Source organism: Saccopteryx bilineata, chromosome 2, assembly GCF_036850765.1.
Source record: "Saccopteryx bilineata isolate mSacBil1 chromosome 2, mSacBil1_pri_phased_curated, whole genome shotgun sequence".
In the NCBI taxonomy this organism is placed as follows: Eukaryota; Metazoa; Chordata; class Mammalia; order Chiroptera; family Emballonuridae; genus Saccopteryx; species Saccopteryx bilineata.
This window is the reverse complement of record NC_089491.1, coordinates 65,951,501-65,973,815: the sequence shown is the minus strand read 5'-3', so window position 1 is coordinate 65,973,815 and position 22,315 is coordinate 65,951,501. Positions and strand designations below refer to the sequence as shown.

General features: G+C 35.7%; 1 protein-coding gene across 2 annotated transcripts in view; it reads right to left on the bottom strand.

Moving 5' to 3' along the window:
- Nucleotides 1–22,315, bottom strand: part of RIC1 (RIC1 homolog, RAB6A GEF complex partner 1) — a 166,215-nt gene that overhangs the window by 74,559 nt on the left and 69,341 nt on the right. For both annotated transcript variants that reach the window (XM_066257208.1, XM_066257207.1), the window contains exons 3-4: nt 17,770–17,849; nt 4,185–4,292 (exon numbers count right to left, since the gene is read on the bottom strand). In XM_066257208.1, coding sequence (XP_066113305.1) covers nt 4,185–4,292; nt 17,770–17,849 — 188 coding nt within the window. The remainder of the gene's footprint in view (nt 1–4,184; nt 4,293–17,769; nt 17,850–22,315) is intronic.

Sequence of the window (22,315 nt, the reverse complement as noted above, 5' to 3'; positions counted from 1 at the left end):
TTTTCATTCAGCAGGAGTCAGTCTAGGTTTTTTTCAAAGTACATTTTCTCCCTCTCCTCTACCCTATCTTCCTGGAATTACTGCATATGACAAGGTTACCCTGCAGTATTTTAACTGCCTAATAGGCAAAATTGTACTGACAAAATTAACAGAATTCAGAATCTCTACAACATCACCACCCACAATGCTTTGACAAAATATGACCACACATGTTAAGTAAACAGAGAATTGTGATCCAGAATCAAGAGAAAAACTGATCAACATGAATGGACACGTAGACAAACCTGATGTTTTAAATAACAAATGATTTTAAAATAACTGTGATAACAATGTAAAAGATCTAATAGGAAAATAGAAATATAGTCTCCTCATTAAATGAAATTAAACTAAACTAAACACATTAAAAGACTGATGTCAGTTGTTAAAGTACAGCATATTTCCACAAGAGTTAGTAAATAGGTCTTATTCAAAGCCACTCAAATGCCTGCCCATCAATGATTCTCTTTCTGACAAAAATCTAACTACTAAATGATTGATTCTTGGCATCAGAGGATAACAGGACTCTGTACCAACAATCAATATCCCATGTTTTTTTCATGCTATACTGTTTTTTTTTTTAATTTTATTTATTCATTTTTAGAGAGGGAGAGAGGGAGACAGAGGAGAGAGAGACAGGGGGGAGGAGCAGGAAGCATCAACTCCCATATGTGCCTTGACCAGGCAAGCCCAGGGTTTTGAACCGGCAACCTCAGCGTTTCCAGATTGATGCTTTATCCACTGCGCTACCACAGATCAGGCAATACTGTTTTTTAAACATTTTGAAAATTACTGGTCCTGGCTGGTTGGCTCAGTGGTAGAGCATCAGCTAGATGTGTGGAACTCCTGGATTCTATTCCAAGTCAGGTCACACAGGAGAAGCAACCATCTGTTTCTCCACACCAACCCCTCCCCCTTCGGGCTCTCGCACTCGCTTGCGCGCGCGCTTTCTCTTTCTCTCTTTCCTCTCTCTCTCTCTCTTCCTCTCTGACAGCCATGGCTTGACTGGTTTGAGCAAGTTGGCCCCAGGTGCTGAGGATGGCTCCACAGCCTTGCCTCAGGTGCTAAAAGAGCTAGGTTGCTGAGCAACAGAGCAATGATCAATATAGGCAGAGCATTGCCAGGTAGGGGGCTTGCCAGGTGGACCTGGGATCAGGGTGCATGTGGGAGTCTGTCTCTCTGCCTCCCTGCCTTTCACTTAATAAGAAAGAAAATTACCCCTAAGTATATATAAATCTACCTACATATACGCTACATCCTCAGAGAGCTTCTTCAATCATTGACTTCATGGGCTTTATAACAGTTATCTGGTATTCCAGAGGGTTTTTAAAAAATATAGTTCATAATTATTAATTCTCAAATATGCAAATATATTTAATACTTAACTAATTAAATACTATATACTACATAGGGTTTTCCTAAGTGCCTGGGATAGAGCAAGATATGGAGTAAACTACAGTATTTATTAGTATTCATTGTGTGGTATTAGTACTTGTTACCTTTCTATCTTCAATTAGTAACAAAGTTTGGATACTTAATATTAATCCTATTCTTTTTTCAATCAAAAATTAAAAGGCAGCAGTACTCTTGTTATCTTATGCCTATATGCAACAGTGTAACCATTATCCATAACTTTATATAACTTAAATTTTTGGTAGTGGGGGGGGAAATAGTTGGTTATAAAACCCAACCTTCACATCTTCTCATTCAGTTCAAAATCATATAGGAAATCTCTAATATTCAGCAAGTATGTACTATCAGTGCTAATAATAACATTCCTCTGAAATAGTCTTTTACTGAAGTTTTGAGAAAAATCTTTCAAGATTTCCATTCACCTAAATCTGTAGATTAAAAGTAGCACCTGACAAGTTAAACTTATTTCAAGATAGCAGGAAATCTTTGTTTATAGGTTCTTTTTTTTCCCCTTAGGCTCTTTTTCTATCCCATTTCCATAAACCACACAGTTTTTACCACCAGGTGGAGAAAGAACACTGCACTGGTACAGTTCCAACTAGTTTGGAACCCCCAGACAAATTTCCTTATGTAGCAAGTTATATTCTTGGAAAGAATCTCAAAACTGAAATAAAATCTGAAGTTAAGAGTAATTTTCTGACCAAGGTGATGATGAATAACCTGAACTCAATCTTTTCTAACCCTGATCACATTTAAGTGAACCAAAACAAAAAACATTCTTTTTCTATGAGAAGAAAGATTAAGCAAGGCAAGACAATTGCCAGGCACATCCATACAATTTCATTTAATATGTACGAGTATTTGTGCTGTATTCTAAAACTATAGTGAAAGCAGACTTTTATTAAAACTGTGTATCAGAAGAATTTTTAAAAACACAGGTATTACATTCTTATAGTTCAACATATCTATATATTACATCCATATAGTTCAATATTTAGTAAAAGCACATAGTAAAAGTCTTTTTCCCAAAACTGTCCCCCAGCCATTCAGTTCTCATTGCCCAGTTTCTTATATTCGTCCAGAACAATACAGAGTTTAACACCCACCAGCTCCCATTAAAAACAAATAGTACCATTATTGTATTGAGCACACCTCGCTTTTTTCACCCAACAACATTATTTGGGACATTTACTTCAGTAAAGGGCACCCTCATTCTCTTTACAGATGCATATTATTCCCATTGAATAGCTCTAAGAAAATTTATTTGACCCTCTCCCTACTGACAGATATTTAGGTAGTTTTCAATCTTTTACTATTATAAGCAATGTACAATGAAAAACCCTATAATGTCATTTCCAATATGTATTATTATGTTTGCAAGATTAATTTCTAGAAGTGGAAATGCTGGGCAAAAGCCATTTGTACTTTTAATAGATACTGCTTAATTTCCATAGCTATAGTATCAATTTATAATCCCACCACCAGTGTATAAATTTCTCATTTTCATATCTCCTCCCCAAGACAGTATAGTTACTTAACCATTCATAAGTATCAGAGTAATTTATTTAATGTCCTAATGGCAATATATTAAGTAATATGTTAGTTGGAATATAAAAAATAAGAAAAAATTGTTTACTTTCTTTGTCCATTTATTCTACTGTATCCTTTTCTTGTTACAGAAACTGTATTATGGAAATTGGCTTTTTGCAATATTCACTTATTTGCCTGTTTCAGTCTGTGTTGTCTTTTGATCTTATGTTTTTTTTCTTCAGGCAAATTTTTTCAAAACTTTTAATTAATTGAATGTATCAATGTTTTCTTGCATAAGTTTACTTGTAGACATTTTGACAGGAAGGTTTTAACGATTCCTAATAAAATATATTTTGAGTTAGAATACTTCTTTTACCAATTTCTCTCACATCATTTTCTTATAGTAAGACTGGGCAATAGAGATAAGAACTGCTGGCCATTTTGATGCATAGAATGTTGGAATATTACCATTATAATTTCATGGTTGGATATGACTGAGCTCAGTAAGAGCTAAAGGTTCTTGGGGGGGGGGGGTCTAACTTTAACCCTGGATTCAGTTTTTTTTAAACTGTTTAAAAAATAAAACAAAAATAAATATTGTAGTAAAAAGTTTAAATTACAAAATACACCTTTGACAATATCCACACATCAAAAAGTAAAATGTCAAATGTAAAGCAATTCAGGAAATCAAGGTTAAATTATAGGTAGTCATTTGTTGTTATACCAATGGATGAAAATAATTTTTGGCATTTTGGTACCCTGTCCTTATCACAAAACCTTTATCCTGGATCAGAAAGCTCAACTTTCTTTCAAGTGTACAGTATGTTCCCAAAACTTAGGAAGGCTATAAAAATGAGGCACTTTCTCTTTTTCTCAACTTGTGTGATTTTTATCAATATCTTTTTACGTAACATTAACTATGTCATATCATTCAAACAATTCTAGATCTTACCAAAAATATAAATTTCTAAAATAACATTATAGTTGGAATATCTAATTTGTGGGCTTTATTACAATAATAATGTAAGTATAATAATATACCAACCGTAGGTTTTCACATTTTTTATAAGGCTTAATCAAGCATTTCTAGGGCTAAAACAGTTAAACTCAATAAAACGAAATCAACTTTCTCACTGGTGATATGATTAATCAATTACATTGCCTATTGTCATTACAAAATGCTATGTTTAACCAAAGTACTGTACCTCATAACGGGCGCTTGCAAATCCAGTATTTTCCTCATCTCTAAATTTAACACTGGAGTACACTGTTCTTCCTTAAAATGGGGTGTCCCCTTCATTTGTGGACTTCCTCTAAAAAAATAGCAAACATATAGGATTAAAGAGAAGAACTTGAATTCTCATTTACTCTGTGACTTATACCCAATTAAATAAAGTAAACTTACTCAGACTTATAGCAAGTGTTCATCTTTTAGGTTCTCAAATGAAAAACAGACCTAAATTCCATTATAGCAGATATATATATATATACGTTTATCGATTAGAAATAAATGTGTTTGACCAATGTAACTTGTGTTGGAGAGGTAGAAGTGAAGGGAAAAGAGCAAAAGAAAACACACAACCTGAAAGTGAATTCTCAAGAGAACCAACAGACATTTTGTTTAAATTGACTGACAGCCCTTTCTGAGGTGGGTAACTATGGGAGATATATACCATTCTAAACAGTGCATGCCCAAGTGATCCAAATTCTCACCTCATCTTACCTTACTCCATACCTCAGCCTTTATTTCTATCTTTTGGGTATGTATCAGAATTAGGTCAGATTCAAGGAGGCAATTAGATGTTTCACATAAAACTTGGTAATAAACAGCAAAATGACTAAATTTGAAAACTCCGAGGCATTAAATGACTGGCCTAAAGTGGCTGAGTCAATGTCAACATAAGTAAGCTGTCACATGCAACCACTCAAAAGGACTATAAAGCTGTTCTGGAATCTATCTTCCCATGGCACACGACCATCTTTCCTAATGCCTGTGCTGGAATTTAATAGTGATCTGCTTCTATTCTTACTATCAGCTATCTCTTACTCTTGGCAACAATTAGCCTGCCTAAGATATCCCTTCGTCATTAGTCACCTATAATCCTGGAAACCAATTTGTCAAAATTATTAAAATTACGTGCAAAGAATCTAACAAAAGCAATAGCTTTCCAGTTACTTTGCTTTGTGAAAATTAATTTGATGCTCAGAAGCTTTTTGCTTACTTTTCAGTTTTAGATTATTTTCCATATAGAAGCTTGGTGTCAATCTAGTGACTGACGTGTTTAGTATAGGTCTAGAAAATTTATGTTTTATTTCCTTAACATACTATAGAGGTTATCCAATTCTGTTCTCTTTCTGGAACTCCTACTAAGTTAGATATTAAAGCTTATATTAATTTCAATTTTTCACTTTTCTCTTGTTCTTTGTTTTTTGTTCTATATCCTTGGAGAGTTCCTAAACTGTTTCTTCCAAATATTTTAATTCTGCTTATTGTACTTTTCATTCCAGGAACTTTCTCACTCACCTCCCCTTTTTTCTTATAGCACCCGTGGTTTTTGTTGTTGTTTTAATTAGGCAATATCTGTCTGAGGTTGTTAATTATCATTTCCTCAAGGTATTTTAGTTTCCTGCAATTGTGTATTTCCTCTGAGGTTTTTTTTTCTGTGTTTCTCTCTTTTACACTGCAAACATTCCTAAAATGTCTAACAATCCCTGGCATTCCGTTTAACAAGTTAATGAAAACAAGCTTATTATTGAATAAGCTCCATGTTCAAGTTGGGCTTGTCAACTGGTGGACATCAGGGTAATGACCAGTTGGCATTTTTGTTGAGGTACTCAAATAGCAGGGCTTTTTGAATAATTTTCTGGAGTGGTTTAACTTCCCTGGGAAGGATCCCTCAATCACGCCTGGGATATCTAGGCACAGAAACCAGAAGTCTGAGGCCAAATAGAGGAAAAAGGTTTGATGTCTGCTATTCAGTATCACAACTTTCACTTAATCCCCATCTTTAGTTCAGCATCTCATCCTTGTTTTGTGTCTGGAATTCCTCTGGTTTAATTAGACAATTCCTATATCCTGTGATGTAAGAATAAAAAACCCTTATTCCTATTCAGATTTTTCAAGTAATCTCCCTCTTTATGGCCCCTAGCTCACACCTATATTCTGTGGTACTAGTGAATCTAATTCCTGAGTCTTCCCAGGGTTTTACAGATCAAACAAGTTGCTTTTCATCAGTACCATGTAGGTAATCTTAGGCTCTAGGATTTGATATTCTTTCTAAGTCATTTATTATTTTTTTTATTTTTTTTTAGAGGGAGACAGAAGGAAGAAAGAGGGGTAGGAGAGAGATGAGAAACATTAACTCATAGTTGCTTCACTTTAGTTGTTTGTTTGCTTCTCATATGTGCCTTGACAGAGGGGCTTAAGCTGAGCCAGTGATCTTGCGCTAAAGCCCATGATCTTGTTCTCAAGCCAAAGACCTTGGGATCATGTTGATGATCCCACATCCATGCTGGCAAGCCTGCACTCAAGCCTACAAGCCCATCCCTAGCCGGTGACCCTGGGGTTTCCAACTGGGTCCCTTAGCGTTCCAGGCCAACACTCAACCCACTGTGCTACTACTACTCAGGCCTAAGTCATTTATTCTTTCACCCAAGGGTTAGAGATACCTCTAGCTTTCGTTAAAGATGAAAATAGTATTTCAACTTTTGTTCTATTGGTTATTTTCAAATAAAAGGATAAAAACCCTCTATTTTCCTTTATATAAATATAAAAGTACTGTCATTTATTACAGATAAAGTATTAGGAGAATTTTAAAGCAAATTCAGGTAAATCCTAGCTTATTAATGACCTCTATTATAAAAATACAGATAAATTTCACAGGTAAGTTTCCAACCCTTTTTCCAAACACACTAAAATGCAGTAAACTTAAAAATTGTATTAATAAAAAAAACCCACTTTGTGATAAAGAGAAATTATTACTTATAGTTCAATAATAATTTGAAAGTACTGCATCAAATTTTTGGAAGAAAATCATAAAAGATGAAGCTGGAAGTATAAATTAAACCCAGGTGATAAAAAGTAAAACAAGGCACTGGCAGGATAGCTTGGTTGGTTAGCACCGTCTAGAAGTACAAAGGTTGCTGGTTTGATCCCCGGTCAGGGCACATACAGGAACAGCTCAATGCCCTCCGCCTTTTTTTTCTCTCTCTCTTCCCACCCCAAAATCAATGAAATAAAATGACCAAAATATATATTATTATTATTATTACTGAGAGGCAGGGAGGCAGAAAACAGACTCCCACATGAGCCCCAACCAGGATTCACCTGGCAAGCTCACTAGGAGGCGATGCTCTGTCCATCTGGGGGCATGGCTCCATTGCTCAGCAACAGAGCTATTTTAGCATCTGAGGTGAGGCCATGGTGCCATTGTCAGTGCCCGGGGCCAGCTTGCTCAAATGAGCCATGGCTGTAGGATGGGGAAAAAAGAGGAAAAAGAAGGGGGAGGGGAGAGAAAGAGAGAGAGAGAGAGAGAGAAGGCAGAGGGGTGGAGAAGCAGATGGCACTTCTCCTGTATACCCTGACTGGAAATTGAACCTGGGATTCCACATGCCAGGCCAATGCTCTATCACTGAGTCAACCAGCCAGGGCCTGATTAAAATATTTTTTAAAAAACCTCTCACCTGATCAGGCGGTGATGCAGTGGATAGAGTGTCAGACTGGGATGCGGAGGACCCAGGTTCGAGACCTCGAGGTCACCAGCTTGAGCGCAGGATCATCTGGTTTGAGCAAAGCTCACCAGCTTGGACCCAAGGTCGCTGGCTCGAGCAAGGGGTTACTCGGTCTGCTGAAGGCCCGTGGTCAAGGCACATATGAGAAAGCAATCAATGAACAACTAACGTGTCGCAACAAATACTAATGATTGATGCTTCTCATCTCTCTCTGTTTCTGTCTGTCTGTCCCTATCTATCCCTCTCTCTGTCTCTGTTTAAAAAACAAAACAAAACAAAAATATCTCTCAAACTGAATTAATAACATTTTTTCTAATTTCTAACATTACTGGACTTGGCACTGTGATCTTGAATAAACATACAGCAGTTTAGAGATGAGTAGAAGAGAATGGCATTTGAGATTAAGGATACCTGGGTTCCAATCCAGGTTCTACTTTTAACTGGCAAAGACTTTGGAAAGCCACTTTCTGAGTTACTTTCTATGCTTCTGTGTAAATATAAAATGAGAAAACTAGCAGGTTCTTAACAAGTTGCAGTTATCACTGTTATCTAAGTTGCCTTTTGAATGATTAAACAATTGCCTCCATTGGATATTTAAGACAATTTATGTATGTTCAGAAAAATGTAGGTTCAAGGTGATAGAGATAGGGGAAAAGTAGGTTCTAAATGCCAGGATCTTTGACTTTATTTTGTGGGACTGGAGAGCAACATAATTTTATGAGATAAGGAATTAATATCCTGAATATTTAGAGAACTCAACAACAAAAAAAACAAAACCTGACTCAAAAATGGCAAAGGACTCAAACACACATTTCTACAAAGCTTTACAAATGACCAAGAAGTACATGAGAAGACACTCAAACACTACTAATTGTTAGGAAGATGGAAATCAAAACTAAATGAGATACTATGTCATACCCACTAGGATAGCGAATATATAAATAAACAAATAAAAACCCAGAAAACGACAAGTGCTGGCAAGAACATAGGGAAATGAGAGCCCTTACGCAGTGTTACTGGGAATGTAAAATGAACAGCCATTGAGGAGAACAGTAGAGAATTTCCTCAAAAAATTAAAAATAAAATTACCATATAAAACAGCAATTCCACTTTGGGTATAAGCCCAAAGGAACTTAAATCAGAGTCTCAAAGAGACATCTGAATACCTATGTTCACAGAAGCATTGTTCACAACAGATAAAATGTAGAAGCAGTGCAAGAGTCTATCAATAAATGAATGGATAAGAAAATTTGCTGAATACATACAATGGAATATTCAGCCTTGAATAAGAAATTCTGACATATGCTACAAAATGTGTACCATGAGGACATGCTAAGTGACATTAACCAGTCATAAAAAAACAAAACACTGTATGACTCCACTTACATGAAGTATAGCTGTATAACTTTAAAATGGTTACAATGATAAATGTTATGTGTTGTTTTACCACGATAAAAAAAGGAAAATAAAAAGGTTCACTGATGGGATCTTTCTGAAATACATTATTCCAGAAAATACTGATGTGTAATGTTAGAGTTTTTATATCTTTATAGTATGGCTATTAAAATGATTTAGGATAAGACTAACCAACTAACCCATATTTTTTTTCTTTTGCAATTAAATAATTATGCAATTTATTGCTTAATGTCTTTCTCAAAGACTAGAATTTCAGCTCCGTGACGTTGGGGACCTTCTTCTGACTTGTTCAACTGTACTACACTACATATCTAGTATATAACACTTAGTTTTGTATATCATAGGTACTTTATCATAGCTATTTTGAAAAGTAAATCTGGTATCAATGCAAAGGATGTATTTCAGTATGTAGGAGAAAGATACTAAAGGAAGAAAATAAATTAGTAAATAAGTTTTTCAATAGGCAAGAAGAGGCCATGAAGGCCCCTAATAAGACAAGTGAGAATAAAATAAAGATAGGCAAGTTCAATCAATACAATTTAACTACCAAACAAATATGAGAAGTGAAGAAGTAAATATTCCAAACTTTTCAACCTCATACAACTGTATAAAAAAGCACAGTAACTATAATAAATTTTAGAAAAGTAATAGCATATTTGGATTGGGAGAGAGGAAGTGAGTTAGATTTAAACATGATGAATTTGACACTGCCTACAGGGACATATAAATGGATATATCCTTCAAGGTGGGCCTAAAGCTCAAGAAAGAGAAAGTGGTACTATATTAAGGAAACAAACAGTATATGTGGACCTCATATACTGAATAAAAGAGAACATAGAACAAAGCCCTAGAGAATAAAGCATAATTTAGTTACTATATATTCATTTAAGGTTTTGATCTAAACCTAATGATGACATCTTTATAAAGTAGACAGCAGTAACTCCATTTTTCAGATAAGTAAAATAAAATTCAAATCAAAGACAGTAACCTGATTAATCCTGAAAGCTAAAGAAAGCTACTGAAAAATTCTATGTCGGGAAATAGCATGTAAATTTTTTGTCAGAAAATTAATTTAGGTGAAAACTGTAAAGATGGTTTTAAAAAATATAACAATCATGCCTGACCAGGTAGTGGTGCAGTGGATAGAGCGTTCGCCTAGGATTATGAGGACCCAAGTTTGAAACCCCAAGGTCACCAGCTTAAGCACAGGCTCATCTGGCTTGAGTACAGGGTCACTGGCTTGAGCGTGGGATCATAGACATGACCTCATGGTCGCTGGCTTAACGCCCAAAGTTGCTGGCTTGAGCCCAAAGTCATTAGCTCAGCTGGAGCCCCCTGGTCAAGGCACATATGAGAAAGAAATGAAAAAAAATAAAAAAATAAAAAAATAAAAAAAAAGAAAGCAATGAATGAACAAGTTGATGCTTTTCATCTGAGTCCCTTCCTGTCTCTTGCTCTAAAAATAATAATAATAAATTATACTATATATAAAACAATCAAGGAGAGCGGTGACAAAACCCAAACTAAAGAAGTGCTGCTAGCAGAAGGAAAAGACATGAAGGATACATACAAGGTGGAATACACAAAATATATAAAAGATAAAACAGATTGGACTTGCCAGAGACTGGCTACTAGAGTTATTAAGCAGGCAGAGTAAATAAACTCAAGTAAATGGTGGTGTCACTTACAGAAAAAGAGAATTGGCAATTAGCTTTCCCAGGATTAAGTTACTTAAAAATAAGGATAAAATTTTTCATTTTTATACTTAACAAAAAATTTTTCCTTTCCAACTTTTCAACTGTAAGTTAATTGAGAAGAACTAAAGTTTATTACATCTTCTTAAATTTCTAAATCTCACTAACCCAAAACGCTTTTCCCTGGGTGTATGTTTTATTTCCTCACCTGTTTGAGATCTTTTTAAATATCATCTTCTTAGCGAAGATCCTGACCACTCTATTTCAAGTGTCTCCACTCTCTCTATTCCCTTCCCTGGCTTTATTTTTCTCCATAGACTGTATCCCCAAATTTGTAATGTATTTTATTTATCACTAGAAGAACAAAGCTCTCTGCATAGAGTTTTCTTTGTCTTCCCCAACCCTTTTCCACTGCTGCACCCCGGTATCTACACCAGTCCTGGAGCTTGAAAAGAACCTGATACCTAAATGGACAGATGGATGGATGAAAATAATTATTCAGTATTTTCTGAAAAAGTAAGTACCCTTATCACCAGGCCTTTATATAAACATGTTTTTTTCAAAAAAGCTTTTTGTTTCTTTTCTCACACATCAGATAGCCTTCAGTCTGATAAGAACAATATGTAGGGCTCTCTGAATTGAGCAGATATTTAACACTTCTATAAGATTTAGGTGCCAGTCTCAGAACTGTGGTCAACAGGGGAGTAGTTTCCTTGCCTAGAATTTACAATAACATCCCTAACAATGTTTTTAGGAAGGGCACATGATATAAGCTAATGGATACATAAAATATACAAAATATGCAAAGTTAAATTACACATGCACAATTATGCATATTGAAATCAAAGTACACATGTGATGTTTTGAGAAGATCAAGGAAATAAAGAAAAGCAGTTAATTTATTCTCCAGAAAACTAATACCCAAAACTTACTAGCTTAAAAAAAAAGTTGAGAGAAACTTTCACATATGTAATTAATTCAGCCCTCTTTTCTCCTCTAAACTTGATGTAATTTAGTATAGGGGTCTGAATTTCTGAAAGACCAAGTTGTCAAGAATCGCAAACCTTGATTAGCTATTCTTTTCTTGTTTTCCACTTAACATTAACTCATTAACAGTCTGCTCAAGTCTCACAATCTCATGAAATATATCAGGAGTCGGGGCACAGGGAGTTTTCATGGTTGTTTTGGAGTGATTTTTTTCCACTGGAAATAATATCTATATTTTAATATTTGATAAATATTTGATAATTAAATGTAGTAAATTTTAGTGCAACTTTTAAAAAAGATCTTTGGTATCAATGGGCTGGTCTCTGACCAAAAAAAGAGGTTAAAGTAAGAGAGGAAAGATAGAAATAAGGGGAAAATCTCTGCTTTCAACAAAATACACATTAAAATAACATTTGTTAAAATGGGGGGTTTTTAATATTTATTTTAGAGAAGTGGGGGAGGAGCAGGAAGCTTCAACTCCCATATGTGCCTTAACTGGGCAGGTCTTGGATTTCAAAATGGCGACCTAAGTGTTCGAGGTTGACACTTTAACCACTGCATCACCACAGGTCAGGCCAAAATGATTTTCATTATAATGAAACAAATTTGATTTGCAGTTTCAAGATCTACTAAACTCACATTTAAAGATAAACACATGGGCCTGACCTGTGGTGGCGCAGTGGATAAAGCGTCGACCTGGAAATGCTGAGGTCGCTGGTTCAAAACCCTGGGCTTGCCTGGTCAAGGCACATATGGGAGTTGATGCTTCCAGCTCCTCCCCCCCTTCTCTCTCTCTGTCTCTCTCTCTGTCTCTCTCTCTCTGTCTGTCTCTCCCTCTCCTCTCTAAAATGAATAAATAAAAATAAATAAAAAATTTTAAAAAAAATAAATAAATAAAGATAAACACATGAACATACTCTAAAGCTAAACACAAATTATTTCTGATTTATCCCTGGCAGTTTCTTTCATTAATTTCACAGCAAGTTCCAAGACGCAAAGAAAAAGCCAGGAGACCTTCAGTAGATGTCTATTCCCTGGTCTGAATAACTAATATGAAGAAATAGTTTAATATACAATGGAATTTATAAAGACACAAAAAATAAAAGTGAAGCATTCATTAATTAAATAATAAATAGCCTTTGAGGCATAAAAAGTCATTAAATAAGACTGCCCTCTCTGTTGAAGGCTGACTCCCAGTATCAACAGAAAGGATGCTGGAAACAACACTATGGGGCAAATGCGGAAACTATGGAAAATCTAGGGACATCTGACCTGTCTTAGGTGAAGCATACTGGAAAACAAGGTGCTGTCACATAAGACAGAGAAGTTGAGATACTCTGGAAAACCTCATGTGATGAACTCATAAGATTTAGAGTACAGAAACTAGAGACAACAGAGTTCTTATAACTGAGAAGACAACTAACTGCTGGCCTCAATTATGATACTTCTATTCTTCAGGACTATTATAAACCACTCTAGATCATTTCTCTTCTTTTTCTCTCTCTTTTTTTTTATTTCTCTTCTTTTTGATTTCTTATTCCCCAAATAAATCCCAAAGCAGTTGAGGTAGTATAGTATTAGTGACAAAGAGCTCAGACTTGGAAGCTACAATACTTATGTCTGAATCCTGTGCCACTCATTAGTGTGACTATGAATGAGTAAGTTGACCCTTCACTGCTGTAGTTTGTATAGTAACTATACCTAAGTCCCTTACAGGGTTGCTACAGGGATTAAATGAGTTTGAAAAAGTGCTTAGAACAGCATCTTGAACAGCATAAATTTTAACAATGACACAAATTATGGCAATGATACACTATCAAAACTAAACATTATTAAAACTCTCCTCAAATAAATATATAAATAAATAAAAATAGTATGAGTCACTATTTTTCATGTTTAAAAACTTGAACTTGCCTGACCAGGCGGTGGTGCAGTGGATAGAGCGTCCACATGAGACGCTGAGAACCCAGGTTCAAAACCTGGAGGTCTCCTGCTTATGTGTAGGCTCATCCAGCTTGAGTGTGGGGTTGCTGGCTTGAGCATGGGATCATAGACTCGACCCCATGGTCCCTGGCTTGAGCCCAACGGTCGCTGGCTTGAGCAAGGGGTCGCTCAATCTACTTAAGCCCCCTGGGCAAGGCGCATATGTGAAAGTAATCAGTGCACAACTAAGGTGCCACAACTATGAGTTGATGCTTCTTATCTCTCTCTCTTCCTGTCTCTAAAAAAAAAAAAAAAGAAAGAAAGAAAGAAACCTGAACTCATATAATGCTCCAAATAATTCAAGAAAAAATATTTTTATTCCAATTTTACAAATAGGTTCTAGAGAAAAACTAGAAACTTACTGGACTAAGTAACCCAACTAGAAAGTAGTCCAGTATGAACATATACAACAGGCCGATTGTAAATCCTCTAATTTGCTCTGCTCTGCAAAACTATTTTCTTATAAAAGATTTTAAAAAAACTTTTGCAGCAGTTACTAGAAGTTAAACTCTGGGAAAAAAATACACTAAAATCTAGTCAAATAGTAAAAATATTAAAAATCATTTAATACATAAAATATAATTTATATAATATATAAAATCACTTTTACATAAAAATAACTTAAAATATTAGAGATGAAGTAAAAATTTGGTGAAGGAAAAATATATTAATGATAACAGCAGCTGTCCTTCATTCATTTTCCCATGTGCTAGGCATTTATCTGAACATTTAATATGTATGATCTCACTTAATCCTAGGAAATAATTACTCCTGTGATCTCGTTCTATGAATGAGGAATTTGGAGGTATTAAATAACTTAACAGAAGTCATACAGCTGAAGAGAGGCAGAGTCTGACATTCAATTCCAGGTCTGTCTGATGCCAAAGCCTATTCCTTGAACCACTGTTCATGCTGCTCAAAGGTTACACAAATTTTACTGAGCTCATTTACTAAAAGCTAAAATTTTCAATATAATATGTGGAAGAGCACTCAAAAATAAAAACAATGTTGCCTGACCAGGCGGTGGTACAGTGGATAGTGCATCTGACTGGGATATGGAGGGCTCCGGCTTGAGCGTAGGATCATAGACATGACCACATGGTTGCTGGCTTGAGGCCAAAGGTCACTGGCTTAAATCCCAAGGTTGCTGGCTTGAACCCAAGGTTGCTGGCTTGAGCAAGGAGTCACTTACTCTGCTGTCGCTCCCACATCAAGGCACATATGAGAAAGCAATCAATGAACAAGCAATGAACGAACAACTAAGATGCTGCAACAAAGAATTGATGCTTCCCATCTCCGTCCCTTCCTGTCTGTCTGTCCCTATCTCTGACTCTGTCTCTGTCAAAAAAAAAAAGTAAAAAAAACAATGCTGTTTATTAGTTCTCTAGACTAACATACATAGACATATACAGCAAAGTTCACACATTGTCAGGATTACTCCTTAGTTAAGTAGTGTACCCTGGAGTCTTAGAACCAGAAGGCAAGAAACACTTTTTAAAACTTTTCTGGAACATAAAATTGATTTTCAAAATATGATTCCTAAATACTGTGTATGTACGTATATATGTACACAGACACACACATATATACACACACATACACATATATATAAATGTCAACGAGCTAAAAGAAAATTGTATTTTTCACTATTTCAAGATATGTTATTTCCCTATCCAGCCCACCTATAGTAGTATAAATTAATCTAAGTCAGATTATTCTGATTATTGCTTTTTATTGACAGTAACATTCTGGAGTAATGGAGTGATATAATGGGTTTAAACGCAGTAAGTAAGTAGTTCAAGATGCACAAGTAAGTGATATTTTAGGCACTGATTACAAGTTCTTTAAAAGGTTCATAAATATAATGCCTGCGTATCAAAATTTTGGAAAATTCCAGAACTCAAAGAAGCTAAAAAATATCACTATAGTTCTACCATTCAGGAGCAATCACTACACACACACACACACACACACACACACACACAGTTCTACCTTTTTTCTTTAGGGGATTTTTATTGTTTTGTTTTACAAAGTTGTGGTCATATTATATACATTTATAATTTTGTGTGACTTGTTCCTTCACTAGGCATATGATCAGATTCTCAAGTTTATAAAATTTTCTGGGACATTATATTTAACAATGCATATTATTTGAGAAGAATATATCACAGTTGACTAACAAACCAATTCTCTATTATTCCACCTTTGTGTACATCTACTAGAAGTGTGCAAGAACACATTTTACTATTCTTCCATAACTATTATTTTTGTGATAAAGACAGAGAGGGAGACAGAGGAACAGAGAGGGAAAGACAGACAGGGAGGGAGAGAGATGAGAAGCATCAATTCTTTTTTGCAGCTCTGTAGTCTCCTTAGTTGTTCACTGATGGCTTCCTCGTATGTGCCTTGACCTGGGGGCTACAGCAGTGCGAGTGACCCCTTGCTCAAGCCAATGACCATGGGGTCAAGCCAGCAACCTTTGGGCTCAAGCCAGTGACCATGGGGTCATGTCTATGATCCCACGATCAAGCCAGAGACCCCACACTCAAGCTGGTGAGCCTGCACTCAAGCCAGATGAGCCCGCACTGAAACTGGAAACATCAGGGTTTCGAACCTGGGTCCTCCACATCCCAGTTCAATACTATATCAACTCCACTGCACCACCGCCTGGTTAGGTCACAACTATTTATACATATGAAAAAGTGTAAGTTTAAAAAAAAATCGTTGCATTTAATGTTTTGAGCTATTAATGTTTAGTTTGAGTTACTAATCAACACAGGTTTCTCTATATTTGTTAGTTTTTATATTTCCTCTTATTGCTTTCACCTACTTACCTTTTGAAATCTTTGTGATTCTTAGCAATTGATATGACACCTTTATAAAAAGTAGTAAGCCTTGGTCCTATTTACTGCAAAATTTTTCCCAGTTTGTTACTTGCCCTTCTAATGTTCCCCCCCCCCCCCGTAAATTCTATGAAATCTAAATGTTGACATAATGAAATCTATTTTTCTTTTAATTTCTTACATACATAATAAACTCTGGCTATCTTCCACCATCTAGAAATATATATAATATTAATTTATATTTTCAATAGTGTTAATAGCTTAGGCTTAATCTTTTCTTTAAAAAGATGTTATGCTTTAAAATTATATCTTCTTTTATTTCAAAAGTTCTTTCATTTCAAAGGTTAAAAAAAGAAAAAATGCAATGTAGCTTTTTTTCTTACCTTTCTTTCTTTTTTTTTTTTTTTAACTGAGAGGCTGGGAGGCGGAGACAGACTCCTATATGCGCCCTGACCAGGATCCACCCAGAAAACCCCCTACCTGGAGATGCTCTGCTCATCTGGGCTGCTGCTCCATTGCTTGGCAACTGAGCAATTTTAGTGCCTGAGGGGAGGCCATGGAGACATCCTCAGCACCCAGGGCCAACTTTGCTTACTATGGCTGTGGGAGGGGAAGGAGAGCAGGTGTGGAGAAGCAGATGGCTGCTTCTCCTGTGTGCCTTAACCAGGAATCGAACCCGGACTTCTACATGCCAGGCTGACGCTCTACCACTGAACCAACCAGCCAGAACCAAACAACACAGTTTAAAGATCAAAAGTCCATGTTCCCTCAAATTCTTTTCTATCCACACACAAACAAAAATATATAAGAAAAAGTGCCCTTTCATCTTACTAAGGCAGATCACCTTCTTCCCTCATAATCTCTCAGCTCCTCCCTGGGAGAATGCTAGATATGGAATATATTAATACTAATTTTGAATGTCCAAGAAGAGATATAGTATATTCATCTAAGATTACCAGATTTATTTAATTACAGAATTCTTTATGCAAGTAATGACAGTTCAAAGACCTAGTAATTTCTGAAACTCTATTTTTGAAATGCTAACTTAGCTTAATCACTTCAGACAACCTAGAACTGTAATGTTTTTGTTAAAACAAAGTACTCATATCAAATATTTTTTAAAAAGAAAAACTTACTTGGGATATACTGGCTCATAAAGGTACTTGTCTCCTCTTGTAGATGTAATATGAAAAAACAAGATGTAGCCATTTGCTGTCTGAAAGATAAATTTTATTTACCATGAATTCAAAAAAAGGCTATGATTGTAAACCTATATTTTAATTTTATATATTCTTACTTTGAAAAAACTTCACTCTTAAGAATCCTCTTTTGAAGAAATACAGTCTAATAATATAAATTTTAAAAAATACTTCATTTTATTATAATTCATCTTGTTTAATAACTCACAAAAAGGGTTTTATATTTTCAAAATATTTCATACACGTCACAGAAATCAAGTTTATATTATACTGTAGACTAGTTTTCTAAAATAATTGTATTCTAGAATAGACTATTTTGCAAAATATACAGAACTTCTGGAACTCTCCAATAATACTGCAAATATTTCCCCCAATTTTTAAAGCAACAAGGTCCCCAAATAGTAACAGTATGAGATGAAATTCCTGACTCAAAGTTTGTATAGTACAACTTCAGAATAACATAGTTACATATATCAAAATCAATTAACTGACCTGACTTACTATATAATACATTATGACACAGAAGAAAAACAGAGTAAATCTTCAGTTTCCAAAATGTGAACATCAGTTTATTTCTCTAGGTTAACAAAATGCTTTAAAAATATAAATTGTGGCGGGGAAGGGGGACGAAGGGGAGTATGGGAGGTGGTGGGGGGAGGGGAGGAGCACAAAGAAAACCAGATAGAAGGTGATGGAAAACAAATTGACTTGGAGTGATGGGTATGCAACATAATCAAATGTCAAAATAACCTGGAGATGTTTTCTCTGAACCTATGTACCCTGGTTGATCAATGTCACCCTATTAAAATTAATTTTAAAAAAGAAACAAAAATATAAATTGTATTAAAACAGTGTCATATGATCATAGCACACATTTGTGACTTGTGAAACTCAAATAACCATTTTACATTTATATAATATAAAAAATACTTGATATCTGTTTCTAACCAAACATTTTTGGGCATAACACAGAGTGAAGTGACAAATGTTTTGCCTATACTACTTTATACGAATACTGAATTCTTACCATTTTAGAAGCAGATAGACTTTTTGCTGAAAGTAGAACCCAAGAAAATTGAAAAACACTATTCAAGGTTTCAAATTTCTTACCAGTACTGGCTTTCTGTTTTTTGCCAGAGAAAACTATTTATTTAATAAAACCGGGGGGGGGGGTTGTTGTTGTTGTTTTTTGTGACAGAGACAGAGAGAGGGACAAATAGGGACAGACAGACAGGAAGAGAAAAAGATGAGAAGCATCAATTCTTCGTTGCAGCACCTTAGTTGTTCATTGATTGCTTTCTCATATGTGCCTTGACCGTGTGGCTACAGCAGAGCGAGTGACCCCTTGCTCAAGCTAGTAACCTTGGGCTCAAGCTGGTGAGCCTTGCTCAAACCAGATGAGTGCACACTCAAACCGGCAACCTCGGGGTTTCAAACCTGGGTCCTCTGCATCCCAGTCCAACACTCTATCCACTGTGCCACCGCCTCGTCAGGCCCAGGTTGTTTTTTTATAAGCTATAAAATTTACTATTTCATAACGTATTCCAAAACACTAGTTCAACATATGGGATACAAAAGAAAACAAACTAAGATTCTTTCATTTGCAATTTTATATTTCTCTAATGTGGAGAATATGGGATCAAAAGAAAATGAATTCAATCAAATCATAATGTTTCAAAGACATCATGACCCCTATCCAGATTAGCGACTACTTAAAATTTATAAAATCTATTGTTACCTTACATAGATAGGCTAGAAAAGTAAAATAATATGGTCTAGTACTTAGACGAATAGCATACAAATGCTGTCTGGCATATCAGTCACTCAAGGTCAAAAGTTCAACATTTCAGAATATCAAATGCTAATAATATACCCAGAATTTTAGCAGGTGCTTAGAATACTACAATGCCAGGGAAAATATAACATCATTTTGCACCAGCATTTATAAATTTTATATACAAGTATACTAAATGACATTACAAATAAATGGCCTTTACTGTGTTTGTATTCTGTATCAATCATCTTTACTAAGTCATTTTTTAAATGACAAGTCTTCATGCCCCTTTCTTTTTTTATTTCCTTGACTTAGGGTCGGTCATTGATAGATATATAAGGATAAAGGCTATGAAGATGATAAAAAAAGGAAATCACTACTTAAATAAGGGATAGAACAGACAGACTTGTCTGTATTAATGTCACTTGGAAGAAAAAGAACTAAAAAACTACAAACAATATTTTAAAGGGACATTAATAATTCACCAAAAATTTAGTCAGAGAGGTATTAAATATTAAAGTTTAACATCACTTTTTCAATTGCAAATCTAATAATGGAGATTTGAGAAACCATGCAGCACCTCTCAGCTAAGTCCACATTTTAAGTGGTGGCTGATGATATTATTAATTGGTTGTCTGTATTTTGCTTTGTTTAGGCATTTGGGAAGTTTTCCCTGGCTACCCCAAATTAAATTATTTTATGACTGATGCATGACACATATGCTCTAAATAGTAATTTCCTCTAAACAGAAAAAATTTAAATCCAACCGTGTCACAAGGCAAATCAACTGTTGAATACAACAAAAAAAAGCCTAACCTGTAGGCAGCAGTCCCAGGACCTTCCTCTACCATTATCCAGTGTTTCTACTGCACATGAATTCACTACACACACTTCAGAATCCCCATTTATAGTGTATTTCTTCCTCACATACGCTTTTTATTATGAAGAATAGAACAGATTTATGCACCTGACTCCAATGACCTAAATGATTCATCACAAAGATTTCTATAATTTATGAGATAAGTATTTAATTTAATTTTATATATTTTTTAATTTTATTTATTCATTTTTATTGGAGAGAGAGAGAGAGAGAGAGAGAGAAGGAGAGAGAGAGAGAGAGAGAGAGAGAAGAGGGGAGGAGCAGGAAACATCAACTCCCATATGTACCCTGACCAGGCAAGCCCAGGGTTTCGAACCGGCGACCTCAGTGTTCCAGGTCGACACTTTATCCACTGCGCCACCACAGGTCAGGCAAGATAAGTATTTAATTTTAAAATGGATCTTCTACTAGTGGGAGTGTTTGTAGGCATCATGGCGCTGAGCTATGGGCTCTTCATCTGTCTTCTGTTCTGGGGATGCCCATGGCTGTGCCACCCCGAGAACCTCATGCATGATGAGGACTACCACATTGTGGTGGAGTGTCAAGAGGCTCAGCTAGTGGTCACTGTCAGCAAAGACCTTTTTGGTACTGGGAAGTTAAAAAGATAAAAAATCAAAAAATAAAAATAATAAGATGGATCTTCTATCCCAAATACTGCCGTATCAGACTTCAAATAAGGCTGAAATAACAAACTGGCACTCTGAAATCCCCTACACTGGCTAGTAAATGGTGTTTTCAGGGTTTAGCTTTATTTCATTATAGTTGTTCAAATATATAAAATGAATCACCTCAAATCACACAACAAAGATAATGATTTAACATTTTTGTATAATCTTTCAGACTTTGCATATCCACAAACATGAATATATTTAAATGGAAATAATAAAACAGTTGTATATCACACATGCTCTCAAAAACCGGTGATGAATGTGTTTTGACATGAATAAATACTCATCAAAAGTCTGACCTGTGGTGGTGCAGTGGATAAAGCGTTGACCTGGAACACAGAGGTCACTGGTTCAAAACGCTGGGCTTGCCCACTCAAGGCACATACAGGAAGCAACTACTATGAGTTGATGTGTCCTGTTTCACTTTCCCTTCTCTCTCTCCCTCTCCTCTCTAAAAATCAATAAATCTAAAAAATAAATACTCTTCAAAAATTATTATTCCTAATACTATTTATTATGCTGTTTTATACCAGAGCACTAATTAAAAATTTTAAGAAGGCTATCCCTTCTACATTGCATTCTGTTGCATCTTTTCAACAAACTGTGCTGGAACAACTGGTATCAATATGCAAAAATTGAACTTGGATCCATACTTAGCACCATATATAAAAATTCAGTCAAAATATATCACAAGCCCTGGCCGGTTGGCTAAGCAGTAGAGCGTCAGTCTGGCATGTGGAAGTCTCAGGTTCGATTCCCAGCCAGGGCACACAGGAGAAGCGCCCATCTGCTTCTCTCCGCCCCCCTTCTCCTCTCCTTCCTCTCTATCTCTCTCTTCCCCTCCCACAGCCAAGGCTCCAAAGGAGCTAAGTTGGTGGGGCACTGAGGATGGCTCCATGGCCTCTGCCTCAGGTGCTGGAATGGCTCCTGTTGCAGCGCAGCAACGGCCCAGATGGGCAGAGCACTGACCCCTGGTGAGCATGCCAGGTGGATTCCCAGTCGGGCGCATGCAGGAGTCTGTCTGCCACTCCCTACTTCTCACTTTGGAAAAATTAAAAAAAAAATTATGATATATATATATATATATATATATATATATATATATCAGACCTAAATATATAACCTAAAATCCTATAACTTCTAGAAGAAAACATAGGAAGA